The sequence below is a fragment of the Furipterus horrens genome, unplaced genomic scaffold (assembly GCF_987537825.1).
Source record: "Furipterus horrens unplaced genomic scaffold, mFurHor1.1.pri manual_scaffold_11, whole genome shotgun sequence".
NCBI classification, from domain to species: domain Eukaryota; kingdom Metazoa; phylum Chordata; class Mammalia; order Chiroptera; family Furipteridae; genus Furipterus; species Furipterus horrens.
Window position 1 is genome coordinate 52,880,428 of NW_028327181.1, and position 14,464 is coordinate 52,894,891.

The window sequence follows — 14,464 nt, forward strand, 5'->3', positions numbered from 1 at the left end:
CTTTCTGTCCTCCAGCCAGTCAGATACTCAGCCCCCGGAAAGGAGGGCGGTGGAGGAGGGAGAACCTCCGTGAACAGGGGCCTCTAAAGGACCCCATCATACCTCTTCCAGCTTTCAACTTGAGAGCAGGGGGACTTGCCATGCCAGGCAAGCCCTCCCAAGGGGAGAGGGAGGCTGAGAAGGGTCCAGCAAGCACCATGCTCAGGGCCCCCCACGGAGCTGCCCCCACCGACGGCCGCAGGAAATCCCTCCTCGGGCCTGAAAAGCCTTGGCCCGCTAGACACCCCTAGCGACTACTTTTCCTTTCCTATAGATGACCAGGCACGAAGCAGGCATATTGAGCTGTCACCAGTGCTGTCTGAGCATGAACACCTCGCTTCTCACTCTGCTTCCTACAGCAACCTACCCAAAGGGCACGAGCAGCCCTTCATATCCATCAGTTCCTGAGGAACCCTCTCCCGACTCACCCTGTGCCGGGCAGGCACTCTGTGATATTGTGATTCTAGTAAGAAATACACATTTGGTCTCCATGCCTGTTCCTGGCACCGAGCTCCTAAACTCTTGAAATGTCCCGATAAGAACAAGGATAAAGGTGAAAAGGAGCATCTTCTGTTATTCACAGCAGACCCCTCCCCACCACACCTGAGTTCTGTTATGGAGGTAATTTGGGGAAAGCCCCTCGGTAACCACACGGGGGCGCTGGTTGCCAGGGGAAAACAGCCATGTGACTGGACAGTTGGCAGTCAGCCCCCCATCCCCTGGGGAAAGGAAGGGAGCCAGAGGTCAGGCTCATCACTAAGGGCCAGTAATTTAATCAACCACACCTATTCTATGGCGCCCCCACAAAAGCCCTACCGGAAGGGGTTTGGAGAGCTTCCCTGTTGGTGGACATGTGGGGGTGCTGGGTGGGTGGGGGCCCCAAGAAGGCCTGGAAGCTCCGCACCCCTTCCCATACACCTTGTCCCTGTCCGTGCACCTGTGCCATCTGGCTGTGCCTCAGTCGTATCCTTTTATAACAAAACTGGTGATGGAGCGAGTAAACCACTTCCTGAGCTCTGCGCGCGACTCCGGCAAACTCTCAGCACTGAGGAGGGTCCTGGGAACCTCTGGGTTATCGCCAGTTGGTCAAAGCACAGGCGACAACCTGGAACTTGTAATTGGTGCCTGGTGAGAAGCAGCCCTGTGGGCTGAAGCCTTGCCCTGGGGCACCTGATGCTATCTCCAGGGAGACTGTCAGCACCGAGTCAATTGCAGGACAGCCAGCTGGATCACCTGGTGTGGGAAAAACGCCCACACGTCTGGTTTCAGGAGTAAGGGTGGTAGTCAAGAGGAGTGTAAGGAAACAGGAGTTTTTTCCTCTTTCACACCTGCAATGTGCACTTCAAAGCATCCTCAATTCTTCCTTCAGAGCGCTCACCCGACAGAACTACATAAAAGCCAGAAGTCATCTGAGATGCTCATCTTTCCCCCAGTCCCTCTACCCCACACCCTTAAACCCCTTAGCAAGTCCTGTAGACTCTACACCCAAAGCATGGCCCCTGCAGCCCCACCAGCTTCTCTCCACCTTCATCCCCGCCTCTGGGGTCCCAGCACCACGGTTCACCCACTGGGACGACTGCCAGACCTCAGCCGCTGCTCCACCTCCAGTCTTGCCTCCTTCACTGCCCATAACAACCAGGTCTCCTTTTTGTGTGTGTTTGTTTGTTTTTTAACCTCACCCAAGGACATTCTCATCTGCTTTTTTAGAGAGAGAGAGGAGGGAAGAGAGAGGAACATCAATGTGAGAGAAGCATCAGCTGGTTGGTTGCCTTTGTGTGTACCCAGCCTGGGGACCCACGCTGGGACTGGGACCAGGACCGGGGACTGTGTGTGTCGGGACCGGGGGACAAACGCATCCACGCTGGACCAGGGATAAACCCGCAACCTAGATATGTGCTCTGACCAGGAAATGAAGCCTCAACCTTTCGGTTACATGGATGACACTCCAACCACTAAGCCACACTGGCCAGGGCCCAGCGTCACCTCTTAAACTGATAACTAGACCACACCCTGCCTTGAATGTTGCAGTGGCTTCCTCCACCCGGAAGACCAAACCCCACACTTGGACTAGACACCTGCATCACCTGGTCCCGCCCACCTCTCCAGCCTCAACCCCAGCCCCTCACTACTTGGTGGCTCTCTGTCTCCTGAACTTGCCAAGATCATTCCCACCCCAGGCCCTTTGTCTTTGCTATTTCCTCTGCCTGAAATATCCTGTCCCCAAGTAATTGAATGACTGGCTCCTTGTCACTCAGTTCTCAGCTCAGATGTCCCTTCTGAAAAGAAGCCTTCCCTGACCCTCTTATCTGAGGTTGGCTGCCCCTGCCCCTCCCAGATGGGGCCTCATCATTTCTCTTGTCACCAGGGCTGGCGGTTTGCTGAGGTGTATTACCTGACACCTCCCAGAAGAACGTGAGCTCCCTGAGAACAGGCACTGGGTCTCGTTCACAGCTCATTCCCAGCACCAAGAAGAGAATGTGGCACATAGTAGGCCTGAAGGAACTATCTAGACCAGAAATGAATATATTTAATGAGTGCTTCTCTCTCCTGGGCAAGGAATTATGTTCCTCATTGTAACTGCTGAACCCAGCACCATATCTGACACTCAGGTATTTCCAAGAAGAATAAGAAGAGGGTGTGTGCATGCCCTGGCCGGGTGGCTCAGTCGCTTAGTCGGCCCGTACACCAAAGGGCTGTGGGTTCAACTTCTGCTCAGGCCACATACTTAGGTTGCAGGTTTGATCCCCGGTCAGGATGCATATGGGAGGCAACCAATTGATGATTCTCTCTCACATCAATAATTAGTAAACATATCCTCGGGTGAGGATTAAAAGAAAAGAGAAGACAGTATGTGTAGACAAGAGGGGAAGAGAATAGAGAGAACTGAGTGAACAGAGAAATGAGTGAATTTATTGTACAAGGACACCAATGAGTGGTTCCTCGTAGCAAGTATTGGTGCCCCTTCCCCGCTCTCTTGACAGGCCCACGCCTTATACTCCTTTCCCCTCCTCTGTAGGGTCCTCTTTTCCTCTGCCTCATTTTTGCTTCAGGCAGCCTGTGCTTCGGGCACCTGAAGGTGAGGCCGATGCTCTACAGGTAGCTTTCAAGGCTGAAACGGTCAGTAGCCATGAACTCTGGGTTTCCTCTGTGCGTCCCATGTAGTGCAGCACCCCAGTCCCTGGGAAGCAGGTGGGTGTCTCCTCACATGCCACAGTGAAGTCTGGGCTCATTTAGAAGATATTCTAATTAGCCAATGTGCTAGGCAACCAAGGGCAGGAGTGGAAGGCCCCGTGGCTTCCCCCGACCCCGGGGGTGGTTGGGAGTGGGACTGGGAGAACCTCCCCAGGGCTGTGGATTTTCCACTCCAGTGAAAGGCCACTTAGGCATCTTGTCAAAGTGTTTCTGAGACTATTCAGTCTCCTTTACAAACAGGCACCTCAAAGACAGTGATCACGTCCAGTTTGCCTGACTGGCAATCACTGTATATAAATCCTAAATCAAGAGTTTCCAGACAATTTTAAGCGATCTCCTCCTTCCCAAACACAAGGAACACAAGTGCCCCAAACGTATGGAAGTAAATGACTAAATGCATGAATTCTAGAAGACTGAATAATCATTCGTTGGTTTAAAGTAAATAAGAGAAAAAAACAACAGGGGGCCTGTGAAAAACACAGCAGAGGAAAGGGGAGAGTACCCAGAAGACTCAGAGAAAAGCACGCCTTTGAAAACAATCTAATGCAACATCCAGAAGAAGATTCTAAAAACAGTTTGGTGTCCACAACAGAGAACCAGAGGGCAGTTTCTGTGCAGCTGGAGGAGCAGCAGAATGTTCACTTAAAACAAGATGAGACGGCAAAGCAACCGGGGAGGAAGAATTGCAAAGAAGGCAAAGGCAGGACGCCTGCTTCACAGAGCCACTCGGAGTCAAACCCTAGTTCTGCCCCTTTCATGTGTGAGCTCACAAAAAGGCAGCCTCCCACATTGTGACTCATCTTCTGGGGTTCTTATAATGAGTAAATTTAAAAATAGATGGGCGAGCATGTCACTTAGAGGAGGTTCTCTGTACCAATGGGTTCCCCTAGATCCTGATCATTGTGCTCATTCTCACTGCTAAGCGCATTTTATTCTTGTTGAAGATGTTCCCACTCATTCGATCCTATTCATCCTCCAGAGCCCATCAAAAGGCACACCCCCTCTGAGAAGCCCACGGGGGTTTCTCCCCTTTCTGACCTTTCACTGCAAGTAGTGCTTTCATTAAAACATTTAATGTCTAGAAGAGAATTACATACAAAGGAGTCCCAATAAGACTGTCAGCTGATTTCTCAAAAGAAACTCTGCAGGGAAGAAGGGACTGGCAAGAAATATTCAAAGGAATGAAAAGCAAAAACCTACAACCACGATTACTCTATCCAGCGAAGCTGTCATTCAGAATAGAAGGGCAGAGAAAGTGCTTCCAGGACAAAGTAAAACTGAAGCAGTTCATCAGATCTAAACCACTGTTATATGAGATGTTAAAGGGACTTGTTTAGAAGAAGGAGAATCAAAACTATGAACATTAAAATGAAAACTGCATCACAACAACCAACAACAGAAGCTAGGAAATCGAAACAAAGGCAGACTAAGTAGGCAACGAGAGTGGGAAAAGAATTATAGGTATGGGGGACATTTTGGGGGGAGGTCAGTGGGGAAGGGGGGAAAAGGAGGGAAAAGGAGGGAGATGGTACAAGAATTAAGAAGCATAGTAGGAGGGAGTGGAGTAGACAGGAAGATGTTGAGAAGAACTTAAATGCACAATCAATGGGAATGGACAAAGGCGGGGGGACAACTGGAGGGAGGGGGGTTACTGGTTGGAGGGGAACAAGGGAAAAGAAATTGGGACAACTGTAATGGCATAATCAATGAAGCATATTTAGAAAAACAACATTTAATGCCTTATGTTAAGTGACATAAGACAGATAAAGACAAATACCATATGATTTCATTTATATGTGAAATCTAAAAAACAAAATAAATAGACAAAACAGAAGCAGACTCAGAGATATGGAGAACAAACTGATGACTGACAGATGGGGGTGGTTGGGAGGCTGGGAGGAAAAGGTGAAGGGGTTAAGCTGTACAGATTGGTAGCTACAGAACAGTCACGTAGACGTAAGGTACAGCACGGGGAATTTGGTCAATAATATTGTAATGCCTGTGTACGGTGCCAGGCGGGTATTAGACTTATAGGCAGTATCACTTCGTAAACTGTATAAATGTCTAACCACATGGTATACACCTGAACTATTATAATATGAAATGTCAACTGTAATTGAATTATAAAAAAATAAGTTAGTAAATTGTTTCTAAAAGGATGATATGGAATAAAATATGGCTTCATATTCATAAACAAAAACATTGCAATACTTGAAAATATTCTGTCCTATATGAATCTCTAAACTATAATATAGAAAAGGCCAAAGAGAACTTTTCTGAAGTTGAAGGCCATGTAATTATATATTTTTTTAATCTCTTCTAGAATGCTGGGAAAATTTGAACTAATAATAACTGGTTAAACAGGGCCCTCTAGCTATAAAGCAATAGGAAGGATTTCCTCTAATGCCTGCCTATTGGGGAGACCCTGGCCCCCACATTCGCTGTCTATAGAACCACCCCTGGCTTCACCCCTCCTTCAAGGGGGGATGGGAGGCCCAGAAGCCAGCAAGAAGCAAAAGAAGAAATGAGTGCTCCTGTGGATTTGTAATGGGAGAGAGGGGGCGCAGGTGGTTTTGTAATCTCAGGGCAAACCTGTCCATGCGAGACTGGTGCCCAGCATATGTAAGTTTGCTGAACTCCCAGGTGGCTCGAAACACTCCCCATTCTTACCTATATTGTGCTTGAAAGTGGCTTTGCACAAAGCTTTGACCTAGAGAAAGCTGAGCCGGTGGTGACAGGTGGTTCTCCGAGGTTTTACTGGCTTCAGGCTGAAGCTGCAAAGAAATGAGGAAAGGAAGCAAATTAATACACCTCCCATCTCCCCACCGCTGCTCCCAGATGGAGCCTCGGCCACCTACTGGGCCACAGCCCCCCTTCTGGGCCTGGACTCTGCAGAGCCTGGGCCTTTGGTGTTGCCCTGACCATAATTCCTTGCTCCCTCCATCTCTTGACCTTCAAATCCCCTGAGAGGGAATGAGTTGTAAGAGCAGACTGAAGCATCAGCCTTAGCCAGGACTCACGCACGCTCACCCAGCCCCGATTACTACCTCTGAATCTATTACTCTGCTCTTTATCTCCATGCCGCTGGGCCTTGGGTGTCTACATGCCTCCAGTACATTTCACCGGGGCACGCTGCCGTGACCTCAAACACGCCCACACCAGAGCTCCCGCCCACTAACCACAGCTGTTTGGGGCCCGGTGAGCCTTCCTGCGCGAGATTGCCTTTTTCAGACAAGCCACCTTGCCCCTTAGACTCGTGCATAAGCTCCTTCACTCCGTGGATCCGTTCTATCGGATCCTCCCTTGCCTTCCCTCAGGTTTAAGTTTTCTGTCGTTGCCGTAGCAAATCACCACAAACCAAGGGCTTAAAACAACAGAAATGCATTCTCTCACAGTTCTCAGGGCCAGAAATCCAAAATCAGCATCCCTAGCCCCCCGCCAAGGTGTGGGCAAGGCCACGCTGCCTCCTCCGGCTGCTGCTGGCCCCGGAAATGCTGTGACTGCTGCCACACCACTGCAGCCTTCATGGCCAGCAGCTTCCAAAAGCCAGGAAAGGGGACATCGTGAAGGGTTCGGGGTGAAGTGTAGCAATGTCTGCAATGCAACTTAAAACGCATCAAAAATATAAGACGTGGCAAACGAAGGGGAGTGATGAGCGGATACAAGGATGAATAGATGGATAAATATGTGATAAAGCAATTTCAGTAAAATACAAATTATAGAATCTAGTTGGCAGGCATGAGGTGTGCACTGTATAATTAATCCAGCTTGTCCATATGTTTGAATTTTCCCTAAGAAAGTAGCGGGACAAATAAGAGCGACCATTCTGAGTATTTGTCACTCTTATGTGCCCCACTATTTTATTAAGGCCAATTTGACCAGAATCCAGGATGTGCAAGGGGAAGTAGGAAATATGACTGGAGAGGGAGTCTGGAGCCACGCTGGGTGTGGCCTTCAGTGTCCTAAAGAAGATCGTCTTGTTCAGTACTGGGCATAGTTAAAAATTAAACTCTGGAGTCAGGCTGTCTGGGTTCAAATCCCTGCACTGGCACTTAGCTGGTAGGGTCACTCAACCTCTGTCCAGATAAGAACTTAGCTAATCTCTTTGCTCCAAGGTTTCCTAACTGAAATAAAGGGATAATGAATGCTAATATGGATCTGATAGGAATGTCTTGAGATTAAAAGAGTAAGTATGCATTGTTTAAGTGTTTGCTGTTGTTACTGCTACGCAATGGGAAGCACCTGCGGGATGGGGACCTAGTGGAAGCTGCAGGCACAGCGAAGTGCTTTAACTTGACAGACCTGCACAGGAAGAAGCGGGTAAGTCTGGAGCCAGGTCACAGACTGGGAGGCTCCAGGGTCCGGGTCACAGCGGGGTGGACAGGGTAGGAGCTGTAGAAAGGGTAGGGAGGGAGGGCCCGAGACGCCCAGTGTACAAAGCTCACAAGGGAGCACGCGATGGGGGGGGCGGGGGGGGGGCAGAGGGAGCAGATAAACAGGACCGACTCCAAGCTTGGAGAAGGCCTGTTCCATGAACAGAGAGTCAAAAGAAGTGGGTCCGGGACGGGCATGCCGAGTTGGAGGGTGGTCCACATCCAGGCAGAGCCATCTACCAGCATATCAACGAAGGGCCCAGAGGACAAAGAGCTTGGATGTAGAGCGGACACTGGTATTTTTGGCTGCCCAGGGTTCACGCCTCTTCTTGGCAGCAGTGCCCCTTCTGGAACATTGAATCTAGTCTATGGGGAGGTGGGGAAGGCCCTTTAACTAGGGTACTGCTCTCCCTTCCCTAAGGACAGACACACGCCCCAAGCTAGGCTGCCAAGATGGCCCTGCCTTGCCTGGGAATCCCACGCAGAGCGAAAGCCATGATTCTAGCAGAATCCAGGCCGGAACAGTTCCTGCCACAGAGACGGCCCCACCGCAGAGCTGCCTGCCTCTCACCGGTTCCAAGGCTGGTTCTTCAGCCTTCCATCTGCTCCTGCAGGCTGCCCCTTGGCCTTCTCCTAGGTTCCCTTCTGGTTTGAGCCAGCTGAAGACCTCGCAATGATACAGGCTGCTTCTGCATCAGGTGATAACGTGGCATGCTGGGAGCAGCAGTGGACAGGGTCACCCGGGTTGGGGTTCAGAAAGAGAAGGTTCTGAAAGAGGCTGCAGTGAGACGCAGCAGAGGACCATTCACAAAGCATGGACAGTGAATGAGGTCAGAGCAGGCTGGCTCTGCTCTGCCAGCCAAGTGACCCTGAACATCTCTCCTTCCACATCGAAAAAAACTGGAGCATCACACCCACCTCAGGGGGCCATCGTTACAATCAGAGAAGATAATGTGTGTATCCACCTGGCACATAGTAGGTGCTTAATAAATCTTAGCTTCCTGCTCCTCTCCCCAGCCTCAGCCCTTTCTTAATTCTGTAAGAGTCCCAAAAAGGATTGCTTGTGTGAGAGTGTCTATAGAAGAGTAAAAATATACCCTTTCTGCCAGATGAAAACATTTGAGAGTCATTATAGTTACAGAGAAGAAAGTGGTCCTTATGTTTTCTATTCCAGTTTCAATAAATCGAGCTTTATGGCTTTTATATGTTTTGAAACAGAAATAACCTCAAAAAGAAAAATCGCTCAGAGTTACGCCGAGGATAGTCTCCTCCTTGAAAAGGGGAGAAAATGAAGGTTTTTGCCAGGTCACCACACATCTCTGTGTCTTCCCTTCAAGCATCGGCAGCCAGGCCTCCGCAGGGGGCTCAATTTTCTGACAGCAGATTTCAGTAGAGGCTTTGACCGCAGACAGAGAGAAAGATCTTTTCTAGTTTCAATCATGTCAAATTAAGAGCTGGGCAAGCTCCTCTCCCTGGCCCACAGCTGCCCCTGTTCTTGCCTGGTCATGGTGTACTCCTCACATTCTCGGGCCATTGAAGGAAGAGAAAGTAGCCAGCGCGGCCAAGAACGATGAGCGAGGGGCAGAGGGGCCTGAGATCAGGCTGAGTGATTGGTAGGCCCAGGCGGCTAGGGCCCTCTCCGCCACAAAGGAGTCTGGGTTTTGTTCTGAGTGCCATAGGAAGCCACCAGAGGAATTTAAGCAGAAGAGTGACATGATCTTATTTCCTTTCTGAAAAGCTCCCTCAGGCTATAGTGCGGAGAACATATAATAGTGGGCATAATGCAAATTGGAATTATGGCTGCTTCTACATGGGTCTTGAAGTTATTAAAAAGAATTGTCATCTTAAAGAAAGGTTTGGTTTAAATTAAAGGCTCTCATCAGAAGAGGGGATCCTTTTGCCCCCAGGGGACATCTGGCAATGTCTAGAGAAATTTTTGGTTATCAATCACACTGGGGGTGCAACTGGCGTCTGCTGGGTACAGGAATTCTACAGCTGCTACCATGCACAGGACAGCCTCCACAACAAAGAATTTCCCTGCCCTGAATATCAGAAATGCTGAGGTTAAGAAACCCTGTTCTAGAGTTGTATTTCCTAGATTGGATCTTGGATCTACCACTTACTTGCTGTGTGACTTTGGAGAAGTTACTTAACATCTCTGTTCTCTTGCCTTTGCCTGTCACCAAGGGACAAAGAGGAAGACGGAAAGGCAATTTAGAAGGTTGTTGATCCCTCCTACTTTCCTGGTAGAAGGAGCTGCCTGGCAGAGCCAGGGAGCAGGAGCGGGGGGGAACAGGACAAGAGGGCTTCCCTGCACAGCCAGGAGAAAGAGGAACTACAAAGGCACCAGAGACTCATGGTAAGGAGAGGGATCAGCATGCTGGCTCTGAAGCAGACAGGCTCAGGTTCAATTCTGTTTCTCACAAGTAGAAGCTGAGTGACTTTGGGCAACTTAACCTAAATTCCTCTTAACTGTAAAATATTTGAATTAACTCAGTCCTCACTGCTATTCCTAGACCGAGAGGGGTAGCTGGTTTCAGTGAGGGAACTGAGCATGGAGAAGGAACTTGCCCAAATTTGCTTGGCTTCTCATCTCTGATTTTCCTTGTTTCCCAAGCTCAGGCAGACTGCCGTTCTCCCTGTACTGCGTCATCTCTGTGACCAGGCCACTTTTCCATGGTGCGTGTGAGGCACCCACTTGCTCGCAATGGCTGCCATTATGGTCCTGGGATCTCATCATGAGGAGCAGCAGCCCTGGAACCAGTCAGCCCAGGTTCGAATCCAGACCCTGCCATTCCCTGGATAAACTTATGACTTAGCCTCTGCTTAAATCAGTTGTTGGTGTGCGGATTAAATGAGTCAAGACATGGGAAAAAAATAATAATAATAAAAGAAAATAAATAAATACAATAGGAGCTATCCTTACAAATATTGAAACATGATACCTACTCAATTTATTCAACCATTCAAGAGCTTATTTAGGTCTCCTGTGTGTCAGTAATAAAATAAATCATGAAAAGCATCAAATTATATGTGTGGCACATAACAAATACTTAATAAACAGTATCTTTCTTTAAAAAGTACATCATTCTTATTTCAAAACATGGTCACTCTAAGATGATAAAATACCCAGCATAGTAGACATGTTTATCTGCTCAGCCTTCCTTTCTTTGGGGAAGGGACCCAGTCAGAACCTTAAAAAGCTCTCCTTAGCCATGTGATTTGGGTGGAGTTCACCCACTCCTCCCACCCCACACGCATGCATACACCTCAGGTCTGCCCAATCAGAATATTCCATTCTTCAGGCCACCTGCCCAGCGATGGACACATGAACCACTCCGGGACAATTACTCTTGCCTGGGCTTTTTCTGGAATCCCAAACTCTAAAGAACATTTGAGCACTTCAGGGGCCCCTCTTGTCACCATGTGGGCAGAGCCATTCTGAGGATGAAGCCGGAGACAAGAGATAGAGAGCCAGAGGCCTGGTAACATCACCTGAGTACCTGGATCCAGCCTGACTAGCACTAAATGCCAATAAATGTCCTTTCCTTAAGTTGAATCAAGTGAAATTTCTGTCACTTGCAACTAAAAGGGCCTAAACAGGATAAACAGAAAATCACTGTACCTTAAAGTGTGTGGCCCTCCCAGGCTCTGTGGTGGTGGCGTTCTCACTTTGTTTTGTTTGTGTGTTTCGTGTGTGACCGGGCTGGTTCTTCTTCAAATAAGGAAACAGGCTTTCAAGCTAGACCCACCCCGCTGGGACTGGAATCCTGATTCTGTCCCTTCTTGAGCTGTGTTGCTTTGGGAAAGTTACCCTACCTCTCTGATTCTTATATATACAGATAACATATATATATTATATTATATTATATTATTGTATGTTGCCTATATCTAAAATGAGGACTATAACCCTAGCACCTCTCCACAGATGACAATAGTTACTCAGACCATATATAATCCTCCAAGACATGACATGAGGAGCACCGCGCACTGTTCAACTGTCACTCCCTTCGTTCGGTGCATCTGACCGCCTGCTGTCTTGGGCCTGAGGACTGTGTGGAAGCTCTGCCAAACTCTTAGCTTTTAATGATAGTACATTGTTGTTTAAAATGAATGTTTTCTTATTTGAGACATACATGATTCTGTTCTCTTTTTCTTAAAGTTGCAACTTACCATTTTATAAGAGAAAGAAACAGAGATATTGGTTAGCTATAGGGAAAAGTTAAAAATAATGACTCAGCTTTCTGAGCCATTCGTTTTTTAAAAATAAAAATTGTATATCTTTAAGGTCTGTAACATGAATACCTGACATACATAAACAAAGTGAAATGATTGCTACCATCCAACTAACATATCCAGCTCCTCACCAAGTCACTTTTGTCCTGTGTGATAAAAGCACCTGGAATCTACTCTCTGAGCGAGTCTCCAGCATCATCAGCTACAGTCCTCACGCGGCCCGTTAGCACCCTGGACGTATTCATCCCACCCGACCGCTGCTGCCGTTCATTCTTAAGGCTTGAGAACAATGGGCTCCGAGCAAACAATGAAGGGACAGGAAGGGGACAGCTCAGACTGAAAGACTTACAAAGGGGTTTTGGATCGATTCACAAACAAGATGGGAATAAAGTGTCCAGATTTAAACCAAAAAAAAAACTGGTAAAGCAGTTCTCACAGCTGCATCTGGATCAGCTTTGAGACACATCAGAATAATGTGTGACTGATTCATTACCACGGCTCGGGAAGCCTTTTCTGAATTACAGCAGCTTATGCATGGATATTGTTGTCCCTTCGCTCCCTCGTGGTGCAAGAACTTCGCTTGCTATTACTTTCTTAGGTGAGGGAGCAAAGGACAGCAGCAGAGCAGAACCCATCATTGATCTTTATTAGCAAAGCCCGTGGAGAGCACAGCTGATGGATCAATTCACTGTGGCCGTTACAAATGACTGGGGCGCTTTCTTACTCCCGAAGGCTTGACCGTCTGGGAATGCTGAGTGTGCACAGGTAGAGGTCATCCATCCTGCGTCTGGAGACAAAAAGACTGTGGGGTCACTGCTCTGAGGGGTGCATCCCTGAGAGAGCAATGGTCGAGCTGAAATGATACTGTCTGAAGATAGCAGTGGTGCTCGTGGCTTCAGATGAATGTGTTAACACACAGAATATTGACAAAAAGGAGATTTTTCAAACTTTAAGCCAAAAGGAAACCTTACTCCCTGTATCACTTGGGTACAAGAGGAGGAAAACACTGCAGTGAGAGAATGCACTGTGTACAAAACAGCGCTACTAGCGAGGAGCAGGGCCCGAATGCACAGGGACTGAAGAACCTGAACTCCAAGATTGAGTGTAGAGACGTGAGTAAACACTCAAGGGGAGAACAGAGCATCACATGCACATGTTGTTTCGAGAGGGACCGACCTTGTCGGAGCCTGGCCCTCGGGACGAGCCGCCCAGGTCCTCGTGCACACGATCCAGCAGCCAGAGCAGGAACTCCAGGGCGTCGTGCTGGGAGTTGCCTCGGAACTGCGAGCTGTACTTGGAAACAGCATTCTGAAGGGAAAACAAGAAAACCGGAGGGTCACCTGGGTGCTTCCAATGATGCAATAGAGGCCTATTAGCTCCAGGTCTCCCAGCAGGCTGGCGGCGGCCCTCACCCAGAGGACCACATGGACACAACACGGGTGAGAAACACTCTCTCCTGCGGAAGTCTGCCCTTCGGGGGCGGCGTCCCAGAGACCATCAGGGCTTTCTGTACAGGGGAAGGCACCTTCGCTTCCAGAAAGACTGCTAACGCATGCCCTGTCCTTTGAAAACCCACAGGGTGGTCTCTGGAATAGTTTCATTCTGCCGACCATCTTTCCTCCCTGGATGGCTGGGGCGCAGGCTCCCTGGTCCTCCGCTGTCAGTGTTTCCATGCTGTCTCCCCCTGTGTGCCCGCAGGCGAGCAGCTTCCTGCCTTCCCCTCTCCCTCGGTGATTTCATTCTCTCCCACAGCTTCAACCCACTCCTTGGGAATGATCACCACGCCCCATGCAGTGGACGTCCTTAAATACCATGCACGTAGCTCCTTGACTGCCTCTTCTAATATGTGTATATCTAAGTGCCCACGCTCTTTCTGTGGTTAGATCACAAAACGGTCAATCATTTTCAACCTCCATTCCATGAACAAATATTCGCGGGGTGCCTACCGTGTGCCAGGCACTGTTCTCTGCACTGGGGGCACAACGGTGAACAAGACGGGCCTCCTGCCTTCAGGACACTGATATTCCCTGCATCCTCGGTACAGTCCTGTTAAATTCTGTAACAGCTTTGTCACTTTGTGTAAATGCGTATTCCAGCTTTTTAAAAGTGTGTTTCAAAGGGGGAATATATGCACACACTTGAAAAAATAATTCAAAATACCTTTTTTTAAAAAGGCAGTAATGAAAAGTCTTCCTCTACTCATCTCCAATGCCTGCAGAAGGAGGCTGCTCTTAACTGTTTCTTAAGCATCTTTTCCAGGGATAATGTTGTTAGTGCATGTGCAAACATGAGCCCCGAGTGCAGGTGAATCCTCTTGTTTGTGTGTGGGTCTAGTCCCCGCCACCCAAGTCCCCAAGACTGCAGAGCCAGGCATCAGGCCTCGCCGCACCCCGAGCTGTTCTCTGCTCGCACCCACCTATGGGAGCTGTCTGAGCGAGGCTGTGGGCCCACACAGGCCTCCCCCTACCGATCAAATCCAGTGGGCTAGGCGTTATTCTTTCTCTTCCTTTTAATCTTTCCTTGGAATGTAAAGGAAACTTTAGGATAACATAAAGCAAAATTCAAGGTTTAATTTTACCTTTGGTGCCAGCGTGGATGGACCTGAAGACCATTATGCTAAGTGA

The 14,464-nt window shown here is 48.7% G+C and overlaps 1 protein-coding gene across 2 annotated transcripts in view; it reads right to left on the reverse strand.

Annotated features, from left to right (window-relative positions):
- USP43 (ubiquitin specific peptidase 43) overlaps nucleotides 1–14,464 on the reverse strand; it is a 61,850-nt gene that overhangs the window by 39,451 nt on the left and 7,935 nt on the right. For both annotated transcript variants that reach the window (XM_090290525.1, XM_090290524.1), the window contains exons 2-3: nucleotides 13,017–13,148; nucleotides 5,902–6,005 (exon numbers count right to left, since the gene is read on the reverse strand). In XM_090290525.1, coding sequence (XP_090146651.1) covers nucleotides 5,902–6,005; nucleotides 13,017–13,148 — 236 coding nt within the window. The remainder of the gene's footprint in view (nucleotides 1–5,901; nucleotides 6,006–13,016; nucleotides 13,149–14,464) is intronic.